This window comes from Pungitius pungitius, chromosome 20 (assembly GCF_949316345.1).
Source record: "Pungitius pungitius chromosome 20, fPunPun2.1, whole genome shotgun sequence".
Classification (NCBI taxonomy): domain Eukaryota; kingdom Metazoa; phylum Chordata; class Actinopteri; order Perciformes; family Gasterosteidae; genus Pungitius; species Pungitius pungitius.
In genome coordinates, this window is record NC_084919.1 from 4,764,274 (window position 1) to 4,788,188 (window position 23,915).

Here is a 23,915-nt window from a genome sequence, read left to right on the forward strand (position 1 = left end):
CATTAGATCCATTTGGCTATAACGGGGGAAGGGGAGCAGCTGCCTCTGTGTGAAGCTGCAGATGAGTGCGACCATGGGGGTTGAAACCCCGGAATAATAGCAGTGCCTCGGGATCCTGACCGGTGTGCGCCACCGCTCCGCAGCACTGTGAATTCCGTGAATTATCTCGCTTATCTCCCCCCCCGTGGAGCTCAGATGTCCAATCAGGGCGTTCCGATTGGAGCGCCGAGGGCCCCCTCGGGCCGCGCTTTGACATTTAAGAGGTGGGGAAGGCCGTCTGGCTGCTTAGCATCTCCCGTAAATATCCACCTCGATACTCACACCGGCCTTTTTTTTTTTCTTTTTCCTATGCAGTCTTGCTTTTATTAAGATAAACGATAAAGCCACTGCGCACGCAGACGCGTATCTCTGCCCAGCGCGCTCGTGTATTTGGAAAGACGTGCCTCGCAGCTGCTCGAGGCAGAAAGGTCAGCGAGTCGGCGGATAAGCAACGCCAAGCGCGTACATTATAACAAGTACCGGCGCTTTCATTTCTCATCTGGCCCGCGCCCGTGTGTTCTCCCCCCCCCCCCCCGACGGTCGGGGTTCACCGAGCCGGGAGTTAGATAGCATGATTAGAACAAAGGCTCGCCATCTTTTTTTTACGACTTCCATCAGGCACGTCTGGTCGCTCGCTGATCTCCTGGCAGTTTGTGAATGAAGGCGTTGGACGTCTCGGGAAGCGAGGGTTTGTCCTGATTTAAATGGGTTCAGATGGGAAGCGTTTGGTTCTGCGGAACACGAGCAGCGTTTATTTACAAACACACGCCAAGCCCTTTTCCTCTGTTTCGGAGCGTGTCGTTTTTCGTTCCCGGGGCGACCTCCCTGAAACGAGCCCCCCGCGCCGCCGCCCTCACATCGTGGTGGATCCACATGCCGGCCTGCTATTGTCAATATAATTATGATGGCTAAAATAAGTCAACAGATGTTCTTATTTGGCAGCCTAAGGGGGGGTTCTTATAACAAACAACCAGGGTCACGCATTTTCTCTGTGAGCGGTAGAGGATCTTAAATCAAGGGGCTCAGTTTTACGTGCGTGGAAAATAAACCTAAATCAAGGAAATTGTGTTTGGTCAATTCTGTTTTAACAATGCTTCATGCCAATAAATCTCACACTGGGAAAAGCCGTTTCCTTTTGAAATGGGCCACATATGTTAGGAACATGCATTTGTGGGATGAGCTGCAGAGCGGAGTGTGTGGGTTGTGCCCAGTGACGTTTTGCCAAATCTTCCCTTCCATTGACTTGTGTTAGGTGTTTGTTTGGTGGATTGGATGATTGATGTCTGCAGAAGAAAGACTTATTGATTGACCTCCTCATGCTGGTCACCGGGCCCGGTCACAAGTCAACGCCAACGCCTTAGCTGACCCCTCTAGTGGGGTTTGAAGCCATCTATCATCTGCACTCCAGGATAGAGTTCGGTCCCATATTTAAGAGATATGGGATGGCCACTGGTTGCAGAATCTCATCTCGATGTCTCTCTGCATTGAGATTGCCTCCAATGATTTGTTTTTACTGCGAGGGAGATGCCGCCCCTCACCATCCCACTGCCCCCACCCAAAGATGTTACTCTATCGGTGCAGCAATCAGCGTAGTCTTCTCAAAAATTTGACACTATATGACCCAGGCGGAATCTGGACTAATGGCTGAACATAACATTCAGGTTGCGGCCGACTGCGAATATGCACTGGCCGGGCATCTCCTTGCAGCCCGATTTGCAGATTTGGCAATTTTTCTCACGGAGGCAACTCATACCTGCATGTTCCTGACAGATGTGGAACCGTTTTACCAAAGGGAAATAAACAAGCTTTCCAATTGTATATGATTCATTGCCACGAAGCATTGAGAAATAATGAACCAAATGCCAAACTCCTTACTTTTTGTGCCATGTTTACAGCATATTGTGGCACAATCATGCTGCAGTGCACGTTGAAATTCATGTTCCATGTCATTTTCATTTGAGGCATATTGCTGTTTGCCATCTGTCAGGCTGATCACTATGACTTTCTGCAACGTGACCTGCTACCGCGAGGCGGAGGAGTGAATTACAGCTTACACCTGGTATTTATTGAAATACGTGTCAGGTGATCGTGTTATGCTTCAGCATACAGTTGCCGATTGGAAGCAACAGCAGAGACCAGTTTTCCCAACCCTTTTCTATGGGTGTCCACCTCAGAATATGACTCTCGCCTTCAAATCTTACAGAATCTCTCTGAAACAAGTAGACCTTTTGCATTACGTGCTTTTGATGGATGTAAAGTGTTAGTGGTCAGAGGATCTGCTCACAGGACCACAGCTATCCTTTTATTCAACATAGCAGACAATTCTGCTACATCGTAGGGCTGGATGATAAAATGATCTTGAGTGTGTTAATGATGAGATTCCCCATGCTTACATTGATATGGTCCTGTAGGTTTATTTTATTCTATCCATTTATCCTCTACCTACAAAACATATTGCACAGCCAGTACATGGCAGGCACCACCTCAATGGTCACTTCTGTTGTGGCTCATAAATTCCACCATTCAACTTTCAGTATTTGGAAAGTCAAGAAGACGGGGTCAGACAAGAAGATACACACAATTTGAATTATACCACTCAAGTTAACATGGGGCTTACTGGAAGTCTCTGGTAGGCACACTCTAAAGTAGCACACTGTAGTAGGTGTTGTTCTAGAGTACATATGTAATCATTTCAATGACAGGACTGATAATTATAGAAAATTGATGATCATAAAGCCACAATTAACTCTTGGAAATTCTTTAGCCTTTTGTATATTCCAGTGTTACCATGTGAATGTAAAGGTGGGTATATTTATAGTTTATATTATAACATTTGGATTGTCAATAAATGAAAGAGTTGATTTTAATCTTTAAATTGGGAATTATAATTATTATTATATACTGATCAATATGTTTCTATAAAGTATTGCAAAAGTTATTATTATGATTGATTAGAGTTGTTTGCTTAATGAAATTTGCTTATTATTATTAAAAATACACATAAAAAATCAGACAGAGCAGCAATCTGGTGGAAATGTTTGCGTCAAAACCCGGCCGAATTAGGCAAATTCTTTGAGTTGCTTCACTTGTCCTTTTGTGAAAGGCTTCCTAAGAAATGGACTTTAGATATTCATTATGTAAATGTCGACCATGCTACAAGGGAGACGAGATGACTCTATTCGCGCCCTGCGTGAAGACAAAATAGACATGCCGATTGCAGACCCCCCCCATTCTGGCTGCAGAAATCAGGGTGTGTGATGAGAGTGGCGGATGAAGGGCTGCCAGCCCTGCTCCCTAATTTGGACACTGACACAGGAAAGCCGAGTGCTTCGTCAATAAGTGGGGTCCACGCTGGCTGGACAATTATGTAACAAAGCGGATTTCTGCATCTGTTCCACCATACGGCATTTTGATATTATACATAGGGGGGGGGGGGAATACCACCGGCGGGTTAAAATGAACTCCTTGTCAGGAGGCATTGGAGGGGCAATCATGCACAGTGCACCTTATGTGTGCTTGTCGGTGTTGCATGAATGCAATTCCCCCCCCACTGACCTTCTACTGTGATTCTGATTCCTGGCTTGGCGGCAGCACACGGGGGTATACTTAAGCTGTTAGGTGTGGGCGATGCACTCAGCAAATCACACACCGAGAAACATTTACTTGCTTGAGCGCAGGGAGAATTCAAGGAGAGATTCTATTAGCCGGGGGAAGGAATTCACATTGACATCTAATGCATTTACTCTACGGCCAAACACATCCACCCATCATTGGGTGGAGTGCAGCGCTTGAGAAAAAAATTCGGCGGAAAATCCGGCTCCGCGGCAAAGCCGATCGGATTGGATGCCTCTCTGCTGATTGAGACAATTGATGGGCATATATAGGGTCCTCAAACTGAAAAATAATAAAGGAGAAAACCTGATGTCTGTGTTGAGCTGTCAGCGTCAGAAATATATTAATAATCATCCCATCACCTCTGGAGCTTTCGGCCCTATGGAACATGAAAGAGGCAGCCTAGACCTGACTCATAACGGGCCCAGCTAATTGCTTTGAAACGGAGCCCCCCCCCCTTTGACCCTTCCCGCATGGTCACTAAAGGTGTCCCCGCTTTCGACCGGCATTGTTATGCAGCGAGCACTCTGTCCTCTGCCAGGCTCTTTAAAAAAAAAAAAAAAACTATATTTTCAAACACTCTTGGTTCAAGGGTATTTTGTGTGCCTCCACCAGAAGTGTTGGCGGTGAATAGGAATCGTCAGGCCATCAAAATATTCAAGACATGGTACCGTTAGCTTCTGATGGCCACACGCTATTTTTTTGGCCTCAACCCACGCGAGGACTTTGTAAGGACGCGCTTGTAAAGGAAACGTATTTTTTATAGTACAAAGGTGTAGGTTTGGTGTTTTGACGTGAGGGGACCCAGGGACCTTTTTCTGATATATAAAATGCGTTTGATTAAACATGGAGGTTCCTCGAGCTGTTATTTGACCTGGAAAAAAATGTTCCTGAAAAGGCCTCAAAATCCATTTGAAAAATTCTATTGTTAAGCAATGATCATTTAAAAAAAAAAAGAGGACTGTATCATTCCTCTCTTTTTTTTCTCCTCCATGTTTGCGTGCAGAGGTGATATGTTACAGGCCGGGCAGCTGCTGGCTGCAACGCGATGCCGTGTAGAGCCCCAAAGCCCCCTGCAAGGCACCGGCTCGCTAGCCCAAGAGCAAGAAGCTCGTGACACACCGATCCTGACTGTTCCTCCACCAGAGCAATCTATTATCGGTCCGTTATCGCACTTCATCCTTTACTCTGCTACTCACATGCAGTTGCTAAACCGAATGCAGTTTTTTAGCCTGTCACTGGATTATGGCCCTCAGAGCTAGGCGGCACCGTCAGTCAATAAGTGAAAAGTAGCTAGATACAGATAACCCCCCCCCCCCCTCAAACACACACACTTTCCACAGGGGTTCACATTGATAACTGAACCACTAAAAACACCCACACACCGACATATGAAGCCATCCCAGCTGTGGCAAACAGCTGGGGGTCACATGGAATTTTGTGAAATGATGTGGCTGTCTTAGAATGCAAATTGCATCCTGCGTGCAGGGGGAGACAGATGACCCCCACCAGGAGAGCATCACATTGAGAGGAGCAGGCAGCAGTTGGACTCTGAGACAGTAGACAATGTGGTGGTGGCGCTCGTACAATCCATTCAAGTATTCTTCACCTCTCAGCTGGAGCAAAGTCTTTATTTTCAGCTAAAGTGTTTTTTTTTATTTAACCATGAGTCACACTGCCTGGCATCAACTTGAAAGGGCAAACCCAGCAATTGTATACTTAAACATCAGTTTACCATTCTTCTGTTGGTCTGGAGGAGCTTTGTTATGTCTGAGAAAATGAGCTATGATGATGTCATCGAGGGTTTTTGCAGATCCGGCTATCTATGGGATAATCTATAGCAAGCCCGGGTTTACAAACACTATGCACAGAACAACGCTATTTGTCGAGGACGACGAGGAAATCAAAAATATACTTTTCAATATAATATTTTAACAGCCCTTTTTCTTTCACCCCAAAGATGCCAACGTTTAAGAACAGTCTGGTTCTGCTCAGTTATGGGAGTCACAACACAGAGTAAAAGTAATCTTGATTATGTCATACCCCGTTAGAGTCAAGGCAGCCAAATCAAAGCTTTTTGTTTCACGGGCTGCTGGAGATGGTGTATTAAGGGGGGGGGGGGGGGAGAAAAAGGCTTCAGTCTAACAAGCGCACTCCCCACAACTATAAATATTCGGCTCTGCAGTGGTGACAAGGAAACTGAGCGCCGCCTATGCAGCATGTTAAAGGCATCAAGAGCTGTCAATGTGTGAAATTCTCGATGTGATGGAGAGCAGGGCCGGCCCGGCAAAGTGGGACTTTGAGTGTATTAACAGTTTCCTCAACTATACAGAATATGAATGATTTAAAAGGGATTCCTTATATCGCGTGTTTGGATCCAGCACTGTAGGTGTCGCACTGAACAGTCGGCCTCCTTCGTCACACAGGTCACCATGGAAGCTGTTTGGATCGAAATGGTGCCGCGCTTTATGCGGCCCGTATCGGGCCCAAAGGATCCTTTCTATTCTAATAAGTTTTCTCTCTTGACACATTGTAATGTCCTGTTTTAAATTAAAAACCTGTTTAAAAAAAAAAAAACTTTAAACACCATCAAACACGGTCTTCTGCACTTGGACGACAACAGCGGTAATTAATGTGAACTTATAGCGCCGGTACGGTCCGCGAGGCAGGCACGCAGGCGGAGAAAGATGCTCATGTAATGAACTGCTCTCGCTCCTCGCCTTTCGAGGCCAGGAATCCGACGGCCGAGTGAAAGAGGAGGATATTAAAACGCAGCGTCTAATGTATTCATAAGACACTCGGTCCGTGGCGTCTGGGCTTCTGCATCAGTTGGCTTTACAGGAAGAGGTGTTTGGGGGGCGTCACTGAAGGATTTACTAATATTTTGCAAAGTGAATGCACAAATGGCCCCAATTTCCCCCCCAAAAAGTCTCTTTGGAAACGGGTGAGACAATTCTACAATTTCCCGCCGCGCTAAGCCCAACAGGTGTGCTCCGAGTCGGAGAGAGTGGCTGAATGCTTCCGGTCTCCTTGATATCCAGAACCAAGAGGGGGGGTGGAGGGGTGTAGCCAATTTCTACTTTTGGGTTGATGCTTGGTATTTAACTAAATGAACATGAGAATGACCCCGCTTTTCCCCTTCCGAGTGAACCATGGACGCCCCCCCCCCCCCCCCCCCCTAAGCCCAGCGTGGTACGCCCCGTCTGCTAATACCCCTCACTGATCTCATGATCTCTGTGGAAACACGCGGGACCCCGGCTCACTGTCAGCCCTCGTGGCATGGGTAATGGAACTGAAGGTTGGGGGCGGGGCTGAGCTGAGTCACCGCTGCCCCCCCCCCCGCGCCGCAGGCCAAAGGGGGGTAAATGGGGCAGATCTGCTGCTTGAGCCCGAGTCAAACCATACATCTCCGTAGAAATCTTTCATATGCACTTGTGCGATGTATATACAAATATTGATTTGAGGAATGAAAAGGCCAAAAAAATTTATACTAAGTCTTAATCAATATGTTAATCAAGATCGTTATTGTGCAGTTGCAAGCGCAACAATTTTGCAGTTGTGGCAACCTTACATTGTGCATTTTATTATTCGACCGTACGCATACTTGATATAGTTACGGGTCAAATAAAAGGAAATGTTATAATAAATGGAGTTTGTGAACCTGATCCGACCAAAAACATGGCAATGTTGCTTCATGGGAAGTGTAGGATGTTTTATGAAGCCAAATCTAGTCCTGTCATTGTCGTTTGAGGCCATATTAAGTTGCAACTGGGAAGTTTGGAGCTTGATTTTATAATCCATATCTGGCCCTGCAGTTAGTAGTTTTATCAGTAGACCTTGTCCCTCTGATCTAAGCCAAAATCCCTTGGAAGATTTGATACGGTGGTCAAACTGTGGTATTAGTTTCCCAATGACACCATATATATATATATATATAATATATATATATATATATATGGCATCATGTAATGGGTAATGTAAATTGGGCCCCAAAAATGTTTGTTTCCATAGGACTTTTACCTCTTAAGCCCATGGAAAATTTCTGTTAAACAATAAAATGTTTTTTTATTTCATTCATGGTCTACAACACTTAATGGAAATTGAGAATTGGGTGTTTTTGCAGTTGACGCACTATACAACGTCCTAAAAGTCTATTGTCTCATCCTTTTTATTGATTGACTTTTACAGTACTAGTAGCACAGAGTAGTAGAAAAAGACACACACTTTACTGTCCTACAGGAGATCTGTCTTTGAGAGTTGTTGTGTAAAGTTTAAATTGAATAGCGATGTAATCAGTCATTTGATTACTGTGTTGTATTTTTTATTAATGTTGCATTAAACACACCATTAAGTCAGTACGCATCAACATTTAACCACTGCTTGAGTCCAACGTTTTTGTCACAGTGTAAAAAAAGAAAAATAAATGTCTGCAGAGGATAAAAGCAAATGTCAAACGAAGGCGGTAAACACACAAGAAGAATCAAATACTTCCCATAAACCCCTAAAAAAAAACCATTTTAGGAAAGGTCCATTTATCGAGGACGGATGGATCACCGAGATGGATCACCGAGAAAGCAGCCAAATTGGATGAGGTTAAGCTGCACTAACTGCTTGTTGTGACTCGACGAGGGAAAACTCTATCGGCCCTTTTGTCCATCTGCCCTGCTCCGAGAAAGGATGCTTTGTTCCCGTGTTTTGGGTGGATTATTAGGGAACATGTCACAACACAAGTTTCAGATTTTTTTTTTTTTGACAAGGTCTTGGGTGCCCGCTGTCGTTTGCGTTGCTGTCAGGAATGCCGATGAAGCCTAATGAGGTTTTAATCCAGCCGCGGTCATTAGTGGCAGGGTCATGGTAGAACAATCCAGGGTCAGGCTGCTTTAGAGGGCCGGGTCACTGGTCATGGTACAAGAGCTTTGGCTCCTGTCCGATATGGATGTTGTTCAGAGTCGTGGTGAAGACTGTACAAATGATGCGGCTCTGTAAATATACTTGACAGCGAAGAAACACAAGCTTCTTCTGTTGGCCGATTTGCTCCAAAATCAAACCGAATTCCCATCATCTCGCCGTGGTTGATGAATTCACGTCCTCCTTTGGTGTAAATCCATCATTCACAAGCTCCCCTTTCATGTGAAAAGAACATCTTCAGTCCGTGAGAGACCCGGGAAAACTGAAATCACAGTACAGCAGCTGACAAGTGGCTGCCACTGCGCGGTCCCCAGTTTGCCTTTTTCAACTTTCAATGTATTTGCCCCGAGAGCAGCGTGACTCATCACGATTTCAGAGTGTAAGGTTTTTCAGGCTGTTAAAAGTGCAGATTACCCCTTTTTTTTTTTTTTTAAAGCATCATCTCATTGGGATGAGGTAAGCCAAAAAGTCTATTTTTCTGTGGAAATGATGGTTATTATGATCAAGGCGGTGATGATGTAATGGTAATGCTCGTGGAACCGGAAGCTGGGAACTAGTAGCAGTGGTCACACGCGGCAAAAACGTCTTCAGACAAGTATGACTGCTAGTATCGACTTTCCAGGAAGAAAAAAAAAAGACTACACTTTAACTTCGCTTTGGAAACAGGTCAAAAAGCTCCCTTAATCCCATTTAAGAAACGCCTTTGTGCGGCGTGCTAATGCCGCGGTTTCTGCACAACGACAGCCCCCTCTTCTCTGCACTTGTACACATGTACGTACAAGTATCCACATTTATAAAGATGAATGAATAATAAAGCCGTGCGATTCTCTGCATTTTAACACGGCCTGAAAATATTTAAAGAGAAAGATGCCAAAAGAGAACATTTCCGACAAACAGTCTGTGAAGAAAGTGAAGTAAACACATTTGAGCAAGAATCCCAAAATACAAACCTGAACCTTAAAATGAGCCTCACATCCCTTTTAAAATACAGCTCAGGTTGTTACTATCATTCACCTTCACAAACTAAAAGTTGGAAGTGTGTGTGTGTGTGCGTATGCGCCTGCAGTTAATCCAGACATTTCAAATGAGTCACGCAAAGAGCCAGAGACAATGGGTGTGCATAGGAGGGCTGTCTAAGAGGATGTCTCAACGCATCCGTCGTCGAGGAGAGCGGGGCGTCTGCTTGTTCCCGCCGGACATGTTGAAATACATCCAAGACATAATGACAATTCCACCTTCTCCCCTCTTCTCCGGGGGGGAGGGGGGGGTGCTGCAACATCGAGCATTAAACATTCAGGAGCGAGTCAGTCTGAATTCTTAGCCTGTCGGTCGGTGGAGGGTAGCCGGAGTGGGTTTTTCCCCCCCCCCGGGCTGATCGACCTGCTCCCCTTGTCCAAACAGCTCCGTCCCAGGTCAGCGAGGTCATCAAGGAGAAGGTGCAGCAGCGCAGCATCCAGCTCTCCTGGCAGGAGCCCCGGCAGCCCAACGGCGTCATCACGGAGTACGAAATCAAATACTACGAAAAGGTGAGTTCCGCAGTCAGAGGCCACTTTCACGTTCACTCCTGCCGACTCTTCATTTTGAATTCTAGCTGCGAGAGGCTCCCGCAAGTGCGTCCTTTGTCTCCTAATTGCAATAATGAATGAAGATGCTCAGAAGATTTTAATCAGGCCGCACTCCTTCACAGTGGCCCCGCCCCCGCGACGCGGCTGCCTCACTGCCAGAATTAGGATCTCCTTTTCCTCGTAGCTTTCACCACAAGTCCGAAACACATCGTCTCTTTGCAGCACCGGTTTTAACGGAGCGGGTTTAACCCAGCGAAAAATCCATCCGTGTCATTTTATTTTGTATAACCCAAAATTGCAATTTACAAATTTGCCTCGTAGGGCTTTTTCGGTCCGCACACATTTAACATCCTCTCTCCCTACATCCTCGATGTGGAAAAGGAAAGGACGTTGAATCAAAGACGAGGAGTGCGGCAGAGCTCCGATAGCAGCGCCGTGTAAAAGCACCGACCAATCAGAGGTCACGTACTGTGGCTGTGGTCCGCCCAGCTGTAACAGTAGAACATTGGAAACTACAGCCACCCCCCCACAGATCCTAGCAACCACGTACACGATGCCTGCAGACTGTGCTTCCAAATGGATTTCCTTTTTATAAAAAGAACATTTGGTCATGTGTGTTTATATGGTGTGAGCTGCCTATAACGGGAAGATGGTAATCAGTGAAAATAAAAAACTATTTTATAATAATAAAATAAAATGAATTTGGTTCTGTAAATTCTCACATGAAAGCCACTTTTCAAAAATGAATAGATATTCATATATTTCTTAACTTTAGTAACAGGGGTTCTTTCAGCATTAGGCATACTTTTCACTTTTCAATTTTTTCTTGAGTTTGTATTTTCAAAAGAAATGCAGATTTGCCAGTCTGTTCCATTTGCTTTGATTTGAGCTGTTTTCCAAATTGCTTTTATGAGATGTGTCACCTTAAAAGTCTGCCATGAAGGGGTGGGATTTTGCCCTTCAAATTTTTGCAAGGCTTTTAATTTGAAACATCTGAGCAGTTTGCTTAATGTTAGCTGTACAGCGATCAAACGAAAAGGCAAAAAAGAAACGATTGAAATGTGACAGGGAATTAACCCTGAAACCCGGTTTACTTCTCTGCTACTCTTTTAGGATCAGAAGGACCGGGTCTACTCCACAGTGAGGTCCAAGTCCACATCAGCCACAGTGAACAACCTGAAGCCCAGTACCGCCTACGTGTTTCAGATCAGGGCCTTCACAGAGGCAGGATACGGCACCTACGGCCCCAGACTGGAGATAACCACCAAGGAGGAGGCCACAGGTACCATGCTCTACCACGCACTTTATGCCATCCACAGGGCTTTCCTTCTGCATGTAATTATGCTTCATTTCACAGTGCTCACCTCTACAGTGTGTCTCCGATAGCAAACTGCAAACGGTGTGAGAGTCTGACCATATGTAGTATTATTTGTTAATATATATATTTGTCATGACATGGTTTTCGATCTCTCGACTCCAAATTCGGGTGCAAACCGTTAATGTATCCAACCCCCGCAAGCAATAGCCAGGGGAAATAATTTGCTTCCAAGCAAAGCCGACAAAAATTGCATTTGACTTTGTGCTGACGACACGTCGTGGGACAAATCATTGAGCGCGAGGACGAGCCACTGCGGTGCCATGAGGACGGACCTTGTTTGAATCTAATCAGCTGCATTAGCTCTGCACCGAGGTTGGCAGCGTGTTAACGGGGGGTCTGGCGTTATGATACATCGTAGAAGCACCGGTTCACATGACATACGAGGCAACTATTGATGCAAATCCCAGACACCATGTTGCATGTGCCGCGTCCCAACAGGCGTATCGGCATGTTGTGGAAACGCTCTCATTAGTTTCTGTTTTTCTCAGAGTGAGGGGCAAAAACCTCCTTGAGTTTCATTAATTCATTGATTTCCCTCTGGTTCTGAGGCCGCCGTACACCACTTTGCTCACATCCACAACCTGCTGTATGAAAAGGGACGGATTAATTACTCGCGCCGCATGCAGAGCGTGTCCATAGGACAAGGTTAGAAGTTTTGCAGTCCGGACAGAGTGTCCTTGACCAGCGCAGTGCAGCCTCCATGGTGGAAAGGGGGGGAAAAAAAGTAGGTAACATTATATGAGTGCGTTATCGAGGCTCGGGAATATCTGATCAGCTGTTCTCCTCTTCAGACAGGCCACAACAACAGCAACAAACGAACATCCTTCCACTTTTCAAGTCGAGAGTGGAAACCCACATCTCTCACAGACCCGTGTGTGTGTGTATGTGCGCGCCTCCCCTATTGGTCCGATCGGCGGTTTGCGGACGCCATACAGCCCGCGCGCTGCGGGAGCTCCCGACGTGGAAACAATCCAACCTGAATGTGTCTTTGCTTGAGATGAAGGGCATCTCCTCCGCCGTCTGGGACTATTAAGCCCACTTTCTGAAACAGTGGAGCCGTGTGTGTGCGTGTGTGTGTGTGTGTGAGGACGGCTCAAAAATAGAAGCAGAGCCCCCCTTCTCGTCCTTCTCCTCCTCATCCTCCGCTCCTTCAGAGGGGGGGGGGGGGGGGCGGGAGGGCGGGGCTAGGTGATCGATCTCAGCGCCTCTTGCCGGGCTCACTCATATCCCACCGTTTGATGGTGGTTCGATGTGACCAAGTTCTCACCGGACGTATTTTTGATTTTTCTTCTTTTGTTTCTTTTTCCCCGTGTGTCCGTCCCGTCAGCGGCGATCGTCTCCAGCGAGCAGAACCCCGTCATCATCATAGCGGTGGTGGCCGTGGCGGGGACCATCATCCTGGTCTTCATGGTTTTCGGCTTCATCATCGGGAGAAGGTACGCTCTCGCGGGCCCCATTGACTCTCCGCTCCTGTGAGTCCGCGCTTGTTAAATTAGCCCTCTCTCCCCACTCACGGGCCTCCGCGCCCTCCCGCGGTTGTTGCCTCACATGCGCACACGCACGCCCACGTACGCACCCATCATCTCACGGCATGCTGTGCTAATGGACTGTGATGCTTTTTTTTTTTTTACATCCTCCCCCCTACTTCCAGCCCTGACAACATTTTTAAGAGTTTTTTTTTTTAAAGAGCCATTATGAGACAAGTACGCCAGAGCAAAAGGGAGCTTAGCCTATGCGTGTGTGTGTGTGTGTGTGTGTGTGTGTGTGTGTGTGTGTGTGTGTGTGTGTGTGTGTGTGTGTGTGTGTGTGTGTGTGTGTGTGTGTGTGTGTGAGAGTGAGAGATCCGGAGGGCATGATGAAAAGTGGCACCGATTTTTTTGATTTTTTCCCACAAAGCACCCAGCCCATTGTCATTACTATCATTCCATCACACACTTCATCAGCGCTTTCATTTGCACCAATGGTCTCTCGTCAGAACTTTCATTTAAGGTTTTTTAGGGTCAGCATTGAAGATTCAGTCAAGTCTGACCTGAAAGCGTCTTAAACAAAATCACCAAAATTGGCTCAAAATTGGCTAAATATATAGAGATGGATATACAATGCAGCCCATTTAGCCAATGCCATCTGCAGCATTTTCGCTGTTACACGGACACAATGCTATGGTCCAGTTTGGAAACCACCAACATTACCTTATTGTACATATGTACATATTATTTTATTTTTTCTAATGAGTCAAAGTTGGGAGTTTAATGCCTGTCATTCAACAACCGTTGCCTGACTCTTTCCAAGAACCCCGCCCTCAAAGTTACATATTTTTAAGATAAATATAGTGTTTTCTCCAGCACGTGTCATTTTATTCTGAAAATAAGTGATATGATTTCATTATCATTTCATTGGTTGACCGTCACAACCGTAATCTGCAACTAACGTCTTTAGTCAACACCTTGATGCTCAATCAAGGTCCACTCAGTATAAAGTTTAAAATAACTCCACATGTAGTGAAATCCACCTGTAAATGAGGGTTCTGGTGGGACAGAATGAACAGTGGATACAAGGCCTCACTGCATCCACAGCAAGTGCATGTCCAGCACTCATTCCACCCTTCACATGTGGTCCATCTCTTACTGTTCTTTTTTTTGCCCCTGGTTGTGCTCAAAGACCAACTTTGTGCAGCAAAACACCTGCTTGAGGGAACCTTCAACACGTTAATGTTGCAAGACGTCGGATATTACAAGACGTGTTGAACTGTCCTCAGCAGCGCATGCATTGTTGGATGTGCATTAACGTGATACGCTGCATTAAAACTCTTGATCTAGGGCGTTCGTTTTGCTCTGCACAGTCACAGTGATTCCGCCCTCCTTCCACCCCTCCCTTCCCTTCCCTTCCCTTCCCCACCTCCCCCCTTTCCCCGTGCAGGCACTGCGGATACAGCAAAGCAGATCAGGAGGGGGACGAGGAGCTCTACTTCCAATGTGAGTGTCTGAGTTCACGTGAACACACACACACACACACACACACCGGGGTATCTCAATTACTGCATGCTTAACAGAAAGACGACAACAAAAATAACCCCCACTGGCATGAGTGTTTGATGCCAGTTTATTTGATTCGGGTCAAAGCCGGGTAACAATCTGGCGAACATCTGCCACTGATTGGCAGGACTCAGTCGTGAGTGGAGATGAAGGCGTGGGGGAAGTACAAATGAGCAAAGGGGGCACCTGTCAGGAAGGGAGGAGAAGTTTAGAGGTTGAGAAGTGGAGTAAAAAAAGAAAAAAAGAAAAGAAAAGCAGTAAAAAAGAAAACCATAACTGCCATAACTCAGGTGGTTGTAGTGAGGGACGGACGTGAAGGGGACCTCCGTCCCTCAAGGGACAGCAGCTTCCCTCCCAAACCGACCTTCGTGGTGTAACAACACGACGCAGCCGCACTTCAACAAGAACACACAGCCGCCAACGTTACAACAGCACACAATTAGTGACCTCGGCCAAGGAGGTCATGTCTGCTTCTCGGTTCGTCGGTTCGTACATCGTACATCTTTGTGTACCCCATCAAGGGAGTTTGCTCTGCATTGATATTGCTGTCGGAATTCATTGCCAAAAATCGAGTTCCCGACTGGGGAAGGATCACAATAGGCAAAGATATTGTCTAAGCAATCAAACACAACACGTCTGTTCTTGGAGTCCATTTTGTGTTCATGTTGCGACTTAAAGCTCATGAAGAAAGCTCGGAAGAACAACTTTCTCAGTTTCGCGAAGGTGGGAAAGTCGGAGGAGCGACGTGAGCGTACCATCGAGTGTCACTCAAGTTTTCTTTCGAATAGTTCCAGCGTCGTCTTGTTTTGCGCCTACAACTTTTTGAATCTGTTTGTTCTGCTTCTCCAAAACAGTGCAGTTATCCTTGCGCTTTTACATTTGAAGAATTAGTCATTGTTTCTTCCGCCACACAAGCAGCGACAGATGAATTGTGTGTGTTGAATGATGCAGGAAGCTGAGAGTGGGGGGGGGGGGTGGCAATACAGAGTAATAAAGGTTGGAGTGTAGTACCTCAGGAACTTCCATCTACTTTCACCCCTGGCGAGCGGCCGGAGCTTCTGGAGCACTGTTTGCTCAGCCGAAGGGGCTCCTTCCAGGCCCCCTCTATCCCTAATGATGCCCCTGGAGATGCAGCTGCAGACTGCTCCCCCCCCCGAGTGGAGTCGTAATGATGGCCACGGCTGTAGGCAAACTGCTGATTTGGAAACAAAAAGGGTCAGAGGGGTGCCGCGGTGCGTAAAGGATAAAGTGGGCGGCAGGCGAGTCCGGGTCGGCCCAACGCTAAGTACCTGAAAGATCCCCCGAAAGCCCCTAATGGAGCGACCCGACGGGCCACATCCAATGACAGGAGCCGGACGCCTCCAAACCAACACGTTGGCTCCATTTGTCGGGGGGGGGGGGATGTCGCCCTCGGTCATCCTTGTTGGGGCGTTGAGCCTCTCGATCCGGGTGAGGGTGCGGTTGGGCACTTCGCGCAGTGGTTTACGGCCCGAACCTCATTAAATTTTAAAGTCGACAGGTTGTGTTGTTACTGGTGGAATTTAAAATGCACAGCGGAATGGGCCCCGTGAGTGGATGTGTTTGCTTAATAGTGCATAATACTGCAATTTGCTGTTAATTTCTTAAAAGACTTCCCCCCTCCTTCCCATATCTGGCCTGGCTCTAACCTTGTTTGTTTTCCTTATTGGTTAAAAAGTGCTTTCACCATCACTTTGTAGCTCTTCATGAACTCTTCTCATCTCTGTGCTACTGGGGGGAAAAAAAAAACACCGGAGCAATGCAATTTTCTACCGTGTCTGTAGCCCAGACATAGCTTCTCTTTCAATGAGACTTTCAGGGGACTGAACTCAGATAGTTCAACTATATTCAAGCTGCTCACAGTCATTTGGTCCTTTTTGGATCTGGACATTCAAATCGTGTCAGAAAAATGTATTTTGGCAGCTCAAATTGGATAAATTAATGGTTCACGTTTATCATATGTGCCCTTGAACATTTTAAAGATGGTTAAGAAATGGCTCTAATTAGTAGAGACTGCTTTGTAAACAACCTTACTCATCTGGAAAGAGACCTCACGTGTCAATAAACGACCCGATGAACCGACGTAGCCAATCGAACAGATTCATCTTTGGAAGGGAAAAGTCAAATCTTTTCATTTCTGATGGAATTTCTCACATGGAAACCCTTTTTTTCTTCTTTTTTTTCCTCCCACTGCTCAGTAATTCCCTCTGAATCACTGGTCTTAGTAACCGTTTGCCTGTCAATTGCCCGCCGGTGCATGGCGTGCATATTTATTCATAACAGTAATCCTCTTACCTTTCTACAGTTAAATTTCCAGGCACCAAAACCTACATTGACCCTGAGACCTACGAGGACCCCAACAGGGCCGTCCATCAGTTTGCCAAGGAGCTGGACGCCTCCTGCATCAAAATTGAGCGGGTTATCGGAGCAGGTGAGCGCCATCCCCATTCCTCTCAGCCCTCGCTGTTTAGTCACTCGGTGCTCCCATACATCACTCTGACAGGCAGATATTTACACTTTGGCACAGCTTTACGCATTCTATATTGATGGTGCCACTGCAAAGAGGGGGGGAGGGGGGAGTTCACTGCAATTAACATGTGGGCTGGGTCTGGGGGAGGCCGTCCTCGAGATCTTTTCCACGGCTGAGAAAATGCTGCCACATGGAGTTTTTTTTTTTTTTTTTTTTACAGCGGCGGTCAATGACGGTATCTCTGCAGCGCTAGCGTGTCTTATTATAGGTCTTGGTTACACTCCCCCGAGTAGAACAAGATGTTGCAATACCAATTTGTATTCCACCGCAGCACAGCTGCCTTTTCTCAACATACACTAATAAATGTGTCATTGTGAAAGGCTTTGTTCCCACTCGCACAACTCACCCAGCTAGCGGCCTCGTCCCCACCACAGGAGAGTTTGGGGAGGTGTGCAGCGGCCGGCTCAAGCTGCCCGGGAAGCGGGACGTGTCCGTGGCCATCAAGACGCTGAAAGTGGGCTACACGGAGAAGCAGAGGCGGGACTTCTTGTGCGAGGCCAGCATCATGGGCCAGTTCGACCATCCCAACGTGGTTCATCTGGAGGGAGTCGTGACGAGAGGTAATCGCAGTAAAATTACGAAGACATTTCTCTCTTTATGGATTTTGAGGCTTTTTTGCTTCCCTAAGGTGTCTTCTTTCAGAATATTGGAAAGTAAACATCCAAAAAACACATTCAGGTCTTTATTTTTCTGCTTTGTCTATTTGCAATTGTACATTTCTACTAAAATTCACTCAAACAATTTGATAATGCAAAAATGCATATACATTTAATAAATAGTTTAATAGCTTAAATAGTTTTTAATAGATAGTTTAAACCTTGAAACCTTTTTTTTCTTAAATTTGTTATCTAGTTCATAATTTATTCTGCAATCTCTACACAGATTGCCTGATCTGTAGCATCGTATCCTTCAACACAGCAAAAATGGATACTGACAATACTTATATAAATATATATATATATATATATCTTTAAACATGCAAATTCAGAACAGTTGCAATACAAACTAATTGTTTGGCAAATGCTAGTGATGAACTTGGTAAGTTTCGTGGTGTTATCTATTAATTAGAATTATTACCCTACTCACTTGGGGTGTGTGCCCTTAAAAATGCTGCTCAATCAGTTTCATCAAAGCATATTTAGCTCTGGGAGGTAAAAGCGTTCTAGTCAGAGTGATATTAGATGTGATTAGATTAGCCACAGTCCTTGTTTAACATTTTCTCATTTAGAAACTGTAATAAAAAAAAAGGAGCAGATGGTAACTTTTAATTAAAAGCTAATACACAAGGCTAAAAATAAATCCGGAGCAGTTCCGGCATCGTTGTTTATTGTGAAGCATTTTGTGAGCAAACAAAACGATCCTGCTACGATTGATCGTCTCCCTCTCCTCTGTTCATCAGGAAAGCCCGTGATGATCGTCATCGAGTACATGGAGAACGGCTCATTAGACGGGTTCCTCAGGGTGAGTGTCACCTTGGGAAGTGCGCCTTGCGTCTGCTGGAGAGTGTCCCAGAGAGCCCGCGCTGTGCGAAAATCATGCATCTTGTTCTGGAGCCGCTGCAGTGCCGTGACCTACATTTCCCGCATGGTCAGCGGAGGCGACTGACCGGGGCCCCGTGTTTTTATTGTCGTTTCTTTCCCTGCGTCCCCTGTGCAGAAACACGACGGTCAGTTCACTGTCATCCAGCTGGTGGGGATGCTGCGGGGCATAGCGGCGGGAATGAGATACCTCTCCGACATGGGATACGTCCACCGAGATCTAGCCGCGCGAAACATCCTCGTCAACAGCAATCTTGTGTGTAAAGTGTCTGACTTCGGCCTGTCAAGGGTGATCGACGACGATCCCGAGGCTGTCTACACAACAACCGTGAGTCAATTAAAGGCGCTTGCTCTGTCTCTCCAGCCAGGGCGCTGTCTGAATCCTCTAATCGAATCACAGGTGGTGCATGGAGATGGAGCACTGGTACACGCCCAAGTAGTCTCATTTTGATTCAATAGCTCTTATAAATCAGTAATACGCTACTTAAAAGGAACAGATTCGGGGTTGGAAAATGTGTCCGCTTGCTTATCATCTGTAAACTGAGTTTATTTTAAAATGCAACATATGGGTCGGGGGCTTTTTTTTTTTTTTTTTTTAAGCATCCGATTTTCAAATTGAACAAGAGTGTATTCATTCATGGACAACCAATCACAAGGAAAACAAAAGTGATTAAAAATCTAAAAAAAAATTGGGTAGTTGAAAGTCAACATTATTGCAATATCCTTCTGGCCATTGACATTTAATTAATTGATAAGCCATTTCCTCAGGCAGGGGCTAGCTTCTGCGTTGTTATGGTTTTCTTATTTTCGTTGGGTTGTATGTGTTTCTACTGCTGGCAAAAAAAAACAGCCAAACTGTCTCCTGAGGCTGTAGAGGCATTTTTCACGGAAAATGTACATGTCAACATGTCGATGCACTTCTAATGAAGATGAATAAGAAATTGGAATTTATTAGCGAGTCAGGAGATTCGTACTTTCCAATGATCCACTTAGTCTGCAGTTTTAATAGTAAATATGCTTCTAATAACTAAACTATAGTTGCCCTGCAGCACTGTAAAAAAAAACACAGATAGGAAATTTTGCAACATTGTTGTTCTTATTAATGATCAATCAATAAAGCCTCTCTAAATGATTAACAAAGCATTGCCAAAGCCAAAAATCCCCTCGTTTAAGGAAGGCCTAGAAAGTACTGGCAGTTTATTTGTTTTTTGTGTTTTTGACCATGTTTGTAACTCTGAAACTCTCTCTCTCTAATTGATGTCTTTAGGGGAAGATGCAGGATATAATGCATTTGATCTTTACTCCAGCTACTGACCTGCGTTTTACTGAACAGGGAGGAAAGATACCCGTCCGGTGGACCGCTCCAGAAGCCATACAGTATCGTAAATTCACCTCTGCAAGCGACGTGTGGAGTTATGGCATTGTCATGTGGGAGGTCATGTCCTATGGGGAACGGCCCTACTGGGACATGTCCAATCAAGATGTGAGTTACTGCCTGATATGAAGCAACTGAATTACTTTGTCATTCCGCTGATAGTAAACTCTTTGGTTACGAGGTAGTCCAACTGCACAAAAGAAAAGAAAAGAAAAGCCGAATGATGTGAAGAGAATTGACCTCTGTTCTAAGTTCCATTAACTGTTTGAGTTTCTAAAGCATAAATTCCTGTGTTGCTCATGAAAAGAAACAGGACAGTGTGGGCAAACGCCGACTACCATCTGAAACAGGGCAGGGATATTCACAAGATTCATCCCTAATTAATTCTAACAAAGTCATTCCACTAAAACATAAATATCACGAACCAAACTCCCATTTTTTTTGTTCTGCCTCGAGACTCTCGCGGGACCCTCTCGAGAACAGCCCGGCCGGGACGGTAACCTTGTGCTTAATTAGTTGCCATGATCATGCAGTCTGAATCCATTTGAAGTAGAAACAGACACGTAATGGGACACACACACACACACAGAGGAAGTCCTCACAACGCGCGTCAAAAGAACTTGTCATGCAGGGGGCTTTTGATTCAAATGCCCTTAAAAGTTTCTAATGACTTATGTTAATGGGAAATCACTGTGAGTAGCAGTGTTGAACCAATTAAAATTGGCAACAACTCCAGCGTATTTTGCTGGATGCATTGAATTTGTCACGGCCATTGGATACAACCATGTAAAGGCATTGATTTGACATCTTTTACTTTCATTGTACACTTTCATCTGTTTTCCGTCTCTCGCAATCTGGGGGGAGGGGTACGTCTATGAAGTACAGTACAAAAGTTTATATAGGGCATCTTTAACTATGCCTTCTTACAGATGTTTTGACACCACTTGATGATATGTGTAAAGACCTCTGTACGGTCACTTACTGCAAGAGAGGGTTCACATCTCCTAAAACATTTTCAAAAATAAAAGACATTTAATGAAGTCAAGCACAACACAATCAAAACAAGATATTGGAGCTCTAGCAATGCAGCTCTTAAAATGAAAAACAACATAAAAATCTTCTCCAACCTGACTGCTGTGAAACATCTTGTATCGGAGGTTCTTTTATGTGCTTTAATTGAATCAGAAACTGTATCTTTAAAGTGCCGTAGCACCAAGTTGTACAAGCTGACTCCTGACATTGCCCAGGCTTTTCTTCCTCAGAGAGTTTAGTCCCAAAACTATTTTCTTATTTTACAAATGCCACAAATGGCTATAATGATTAACTCACCCGCGGTTCTTTCAGTGCAGTCACCAGCCTTCCTGCCAACTCCCAGTGAGGGAGTCCAACTGTGCCGGACCACTCGAAAGTTGTCCCATGTCGTCGGACATTTGGCACATTTTGATTGATGGTAGATGGCGATGGTCTGTGCCGGCCCGGAGGGTTCCTAAATGCTGCATGGTGTTTAGCACCCAAAGCGCCAGGCCTAGAGCTGATTAACATGCTCCGGTGCACCAAAGCAGAGGCTTGGAACAATCAGATGTTGGAAATGCTAAACAAGATGGCCGGGGCATTAAAGAGCCGTATGTGGTGCTACTTGCCAGACATCAATGTCAGGGATATTTCGCACTTCATCAAGTTGTCAGCAAACATCCTCCGGGGGCTGCGGGAAAAAACGTTATTTGCATTTTTCTCAACAGTTTCAGTGTTTTGACACCTTTTTCTATCCCAGAGTCAATCTCGTCTCAGCAGCCATGACTGAAAATGCTGATGAAAATATGCAAAAATGTACACAACTCCTTATCCACACAATATATAAAGTGGATAATCAGATCAAAGTACCCACTGCGCCCACTTCTCTCATGTCATTAACCTTTTAATTAACTCTGTGCTAAACTGTTTTATGGCTAAGTAAAGCAAAAGAACAGTCAAAGAGAAACTAAAAGCATGTATTGTCTCATCAGAATAGGTAAATGAGTCAGGATCTGGTTTTTAGTAATAGGTCTAAATTAAAGCCCACAACCGTTTTAACATGACTATAAAAAGTGAAAGTTAATTTATCTCACGTCCCTTTTTTTGTCCATCATGAGCTGGGACCTTAATTAATCTCAAGGTCATGCCAAAAGTGTTGGGGGTTAGGGTTAGATAAGGGTTGGACAGTGTTTGGGGTTAGTATTTGGTAGGTGCTAAAGGCTAATGGGGTTAGGAAGACACACAAAGGGTCTTGGCCAACTGACGGCTAATACTAATGACTCATTTTGTATTTCCCAGGTCATAAAGGCAATAGATGAAGGCTACCGTCTTCCTGCTCCGATGGACTGTCCACCAGGCCTCCATCAGCTGATGCTGGACTGCTGGCAGAAAGACAGAGCTGAACGTCCCAAATTTGATCAGATAGTCGGCATACTTGACAAGATGATCCGCAACCCTAACACATTGAAAACCCCACTGGGGACATGTACACGGTAAGAAAAAACCAACAATAATTAATCATTTAAATGTGGCTTCATACAACGAAGAATTTGGACTTACTTTAGTGCATTAGTGGGCGATCCAAAGTGTCCAGCGAATGATTTAGCCTCTGTAGTTGGGAGATGAAAGATAAATCCCGGGGATCAATACCTCAAAGCACCTTCCATGGCTTTTATGGTCAATAAGAGTCCTTTTAAATCAACCCCTGTAATGAGTTCTGGGTTCTTTGAAAGTGCAGTGGGAACTCCGGACCTTTCTCTGACGCCTGTCAGATGGATTCTATTGGCAGTCAGAACATACCTTCCCGAGGCGAGATGGAAAAGTTTCAGCTGGTTAAAGAGTGCTTTATTTTATGAAGACTATACGAGGACAATGTAATCAGATTAACAAAAAAACATTTTCACAAGGCAAACTGCCACGTTGTATGTCTTTGTGAGTTTTGCCATTGATTGAAGCCTCCAATCAGTGTTCCCTGTCGCGATTCGCTGCACCGCTGGGTGCCTTTGGTCGTCACTCGGCCTCGTCGCCTTCCTGATTGTGTTTTCGGCGAAAGACGTTTCTCTTTTCACCCGAGACATAAACATCATTCTGTGCTCATCCCGCAGACCAATTAGTCCACTGCTGGATCAGAGCACACCAGACTTCACCGCTTTCCGCTCCGTGGGAGAGTGGCTGGAAGCCATCAAGATGGAGCGATACCGGGACAACTTCACAGCGGCCGGCTACAGTTCCCTGGAATCTGTGGCCAGGATGTCAATCGAGTATGTAGATATGAAGCCCTCACGGGGTCAAGCATCAGTCGAGAACATTTATACCAGCCACATTTAAGACGGTGATCTCACCTAGACTTCCCTTCCCTTCCTCCCATCCCAATATGAGTAACAATCTACTTTGGTGCATTACGCCGTTTGGCCAGTGAGTTTTATTGGATAGGGGAGTTTTTCTCTAAGTTATCATAAATCTTCAATTACAGGCCTCATTTACCCAAACTTTGGAGGTAACCCATCCTTTATTTCTTCCACGATTGAACATTGTATATGTTATACATTTTTTCAGCAAGAGGCCTCTTTGATGGCAAAGGCAAACTCAAGTCCTTCCTAGTTATCTTTCTTTGCAAAGTCAAAGTATTTCCACATCAATAATTCCATCACTTTGACATCAAAGAAATAAAAAACACACTACTCTGTTTCTTTTAATATTTGAGAGGTTTTCCCTTCTGCGTTTCTTTCATTGATACCCTTAATGAAACACATGAACAGATGTTTCACATTAAAAACCTTTTAGGGGCTTAGAGGGCATTGTTCCTCCCTTTCCTAACCGACCTAAACAATTGAGTTTTGTTTATTGTGTTTTCAGTAAAGGCTGATGAAAATTAGCAAATTCTTACTTTTTGGAACTAATTAGTGACA

The 23,915-nt window shown here is 45.2% G+C and overlaps 1 protein-coding gene across 7 annotated transcripts in view; it reads left to right on the forward strand.

Moving 5' to 3' along the window:
• The window catches only part of epha7 (eph receptor A7), a 74,049-nt gene that overhangs the window by 44,499 nt on the left and 5,635 nt on the right, over positions 1-23,915 (forward strand). The window contains exons 6-16 of one of the 7 annotated variants that reach the window (XM_037448735.2): positions 9,961-10,085; positions 11,238-11,406; positions 12,830-12,974; positions 14,419-14,474; positions 16,858-16,983; positions 17,457-17,642; positions 18,482-18,543; positions 18,739-18,948; positions 19,888-20,103; positions 22,306-22,499; positions 23,112-23,267. In XM_037448735.2, coding sequence (XP_037304632.2) covers positions 9,961-10,085; positions 11,238-11,406; positions 12,830-12,974; positions 14,419-14,474; positions 16,858-16,983; positions 17,457-17,642; positions 18,482-18,543; positions 18,739-18,948; positions 19,888-20,103; positions 22,306-22,499; positions 23,112-23,267 — 1,645 coding nt within the window. The remainder of the gene's footprint in view (positions 1-9,960; positions 10,086-11,237; positions 11,407-12,829; positions 12,975-14,418; positions 14,475-16,857; positions 16,984-17,456; positions 17,643-18,481; positions 18,544-18,738; positions 18,949-19,887; positions 20,104-22,305; positions 22,500-23,111; positions 23,268-23,915) is intronic. The other 6 variants (XM_037448740.2, XM_037448736.2, XM_037448737.2 and 3 more) reach the window with 6 other exon arrangements.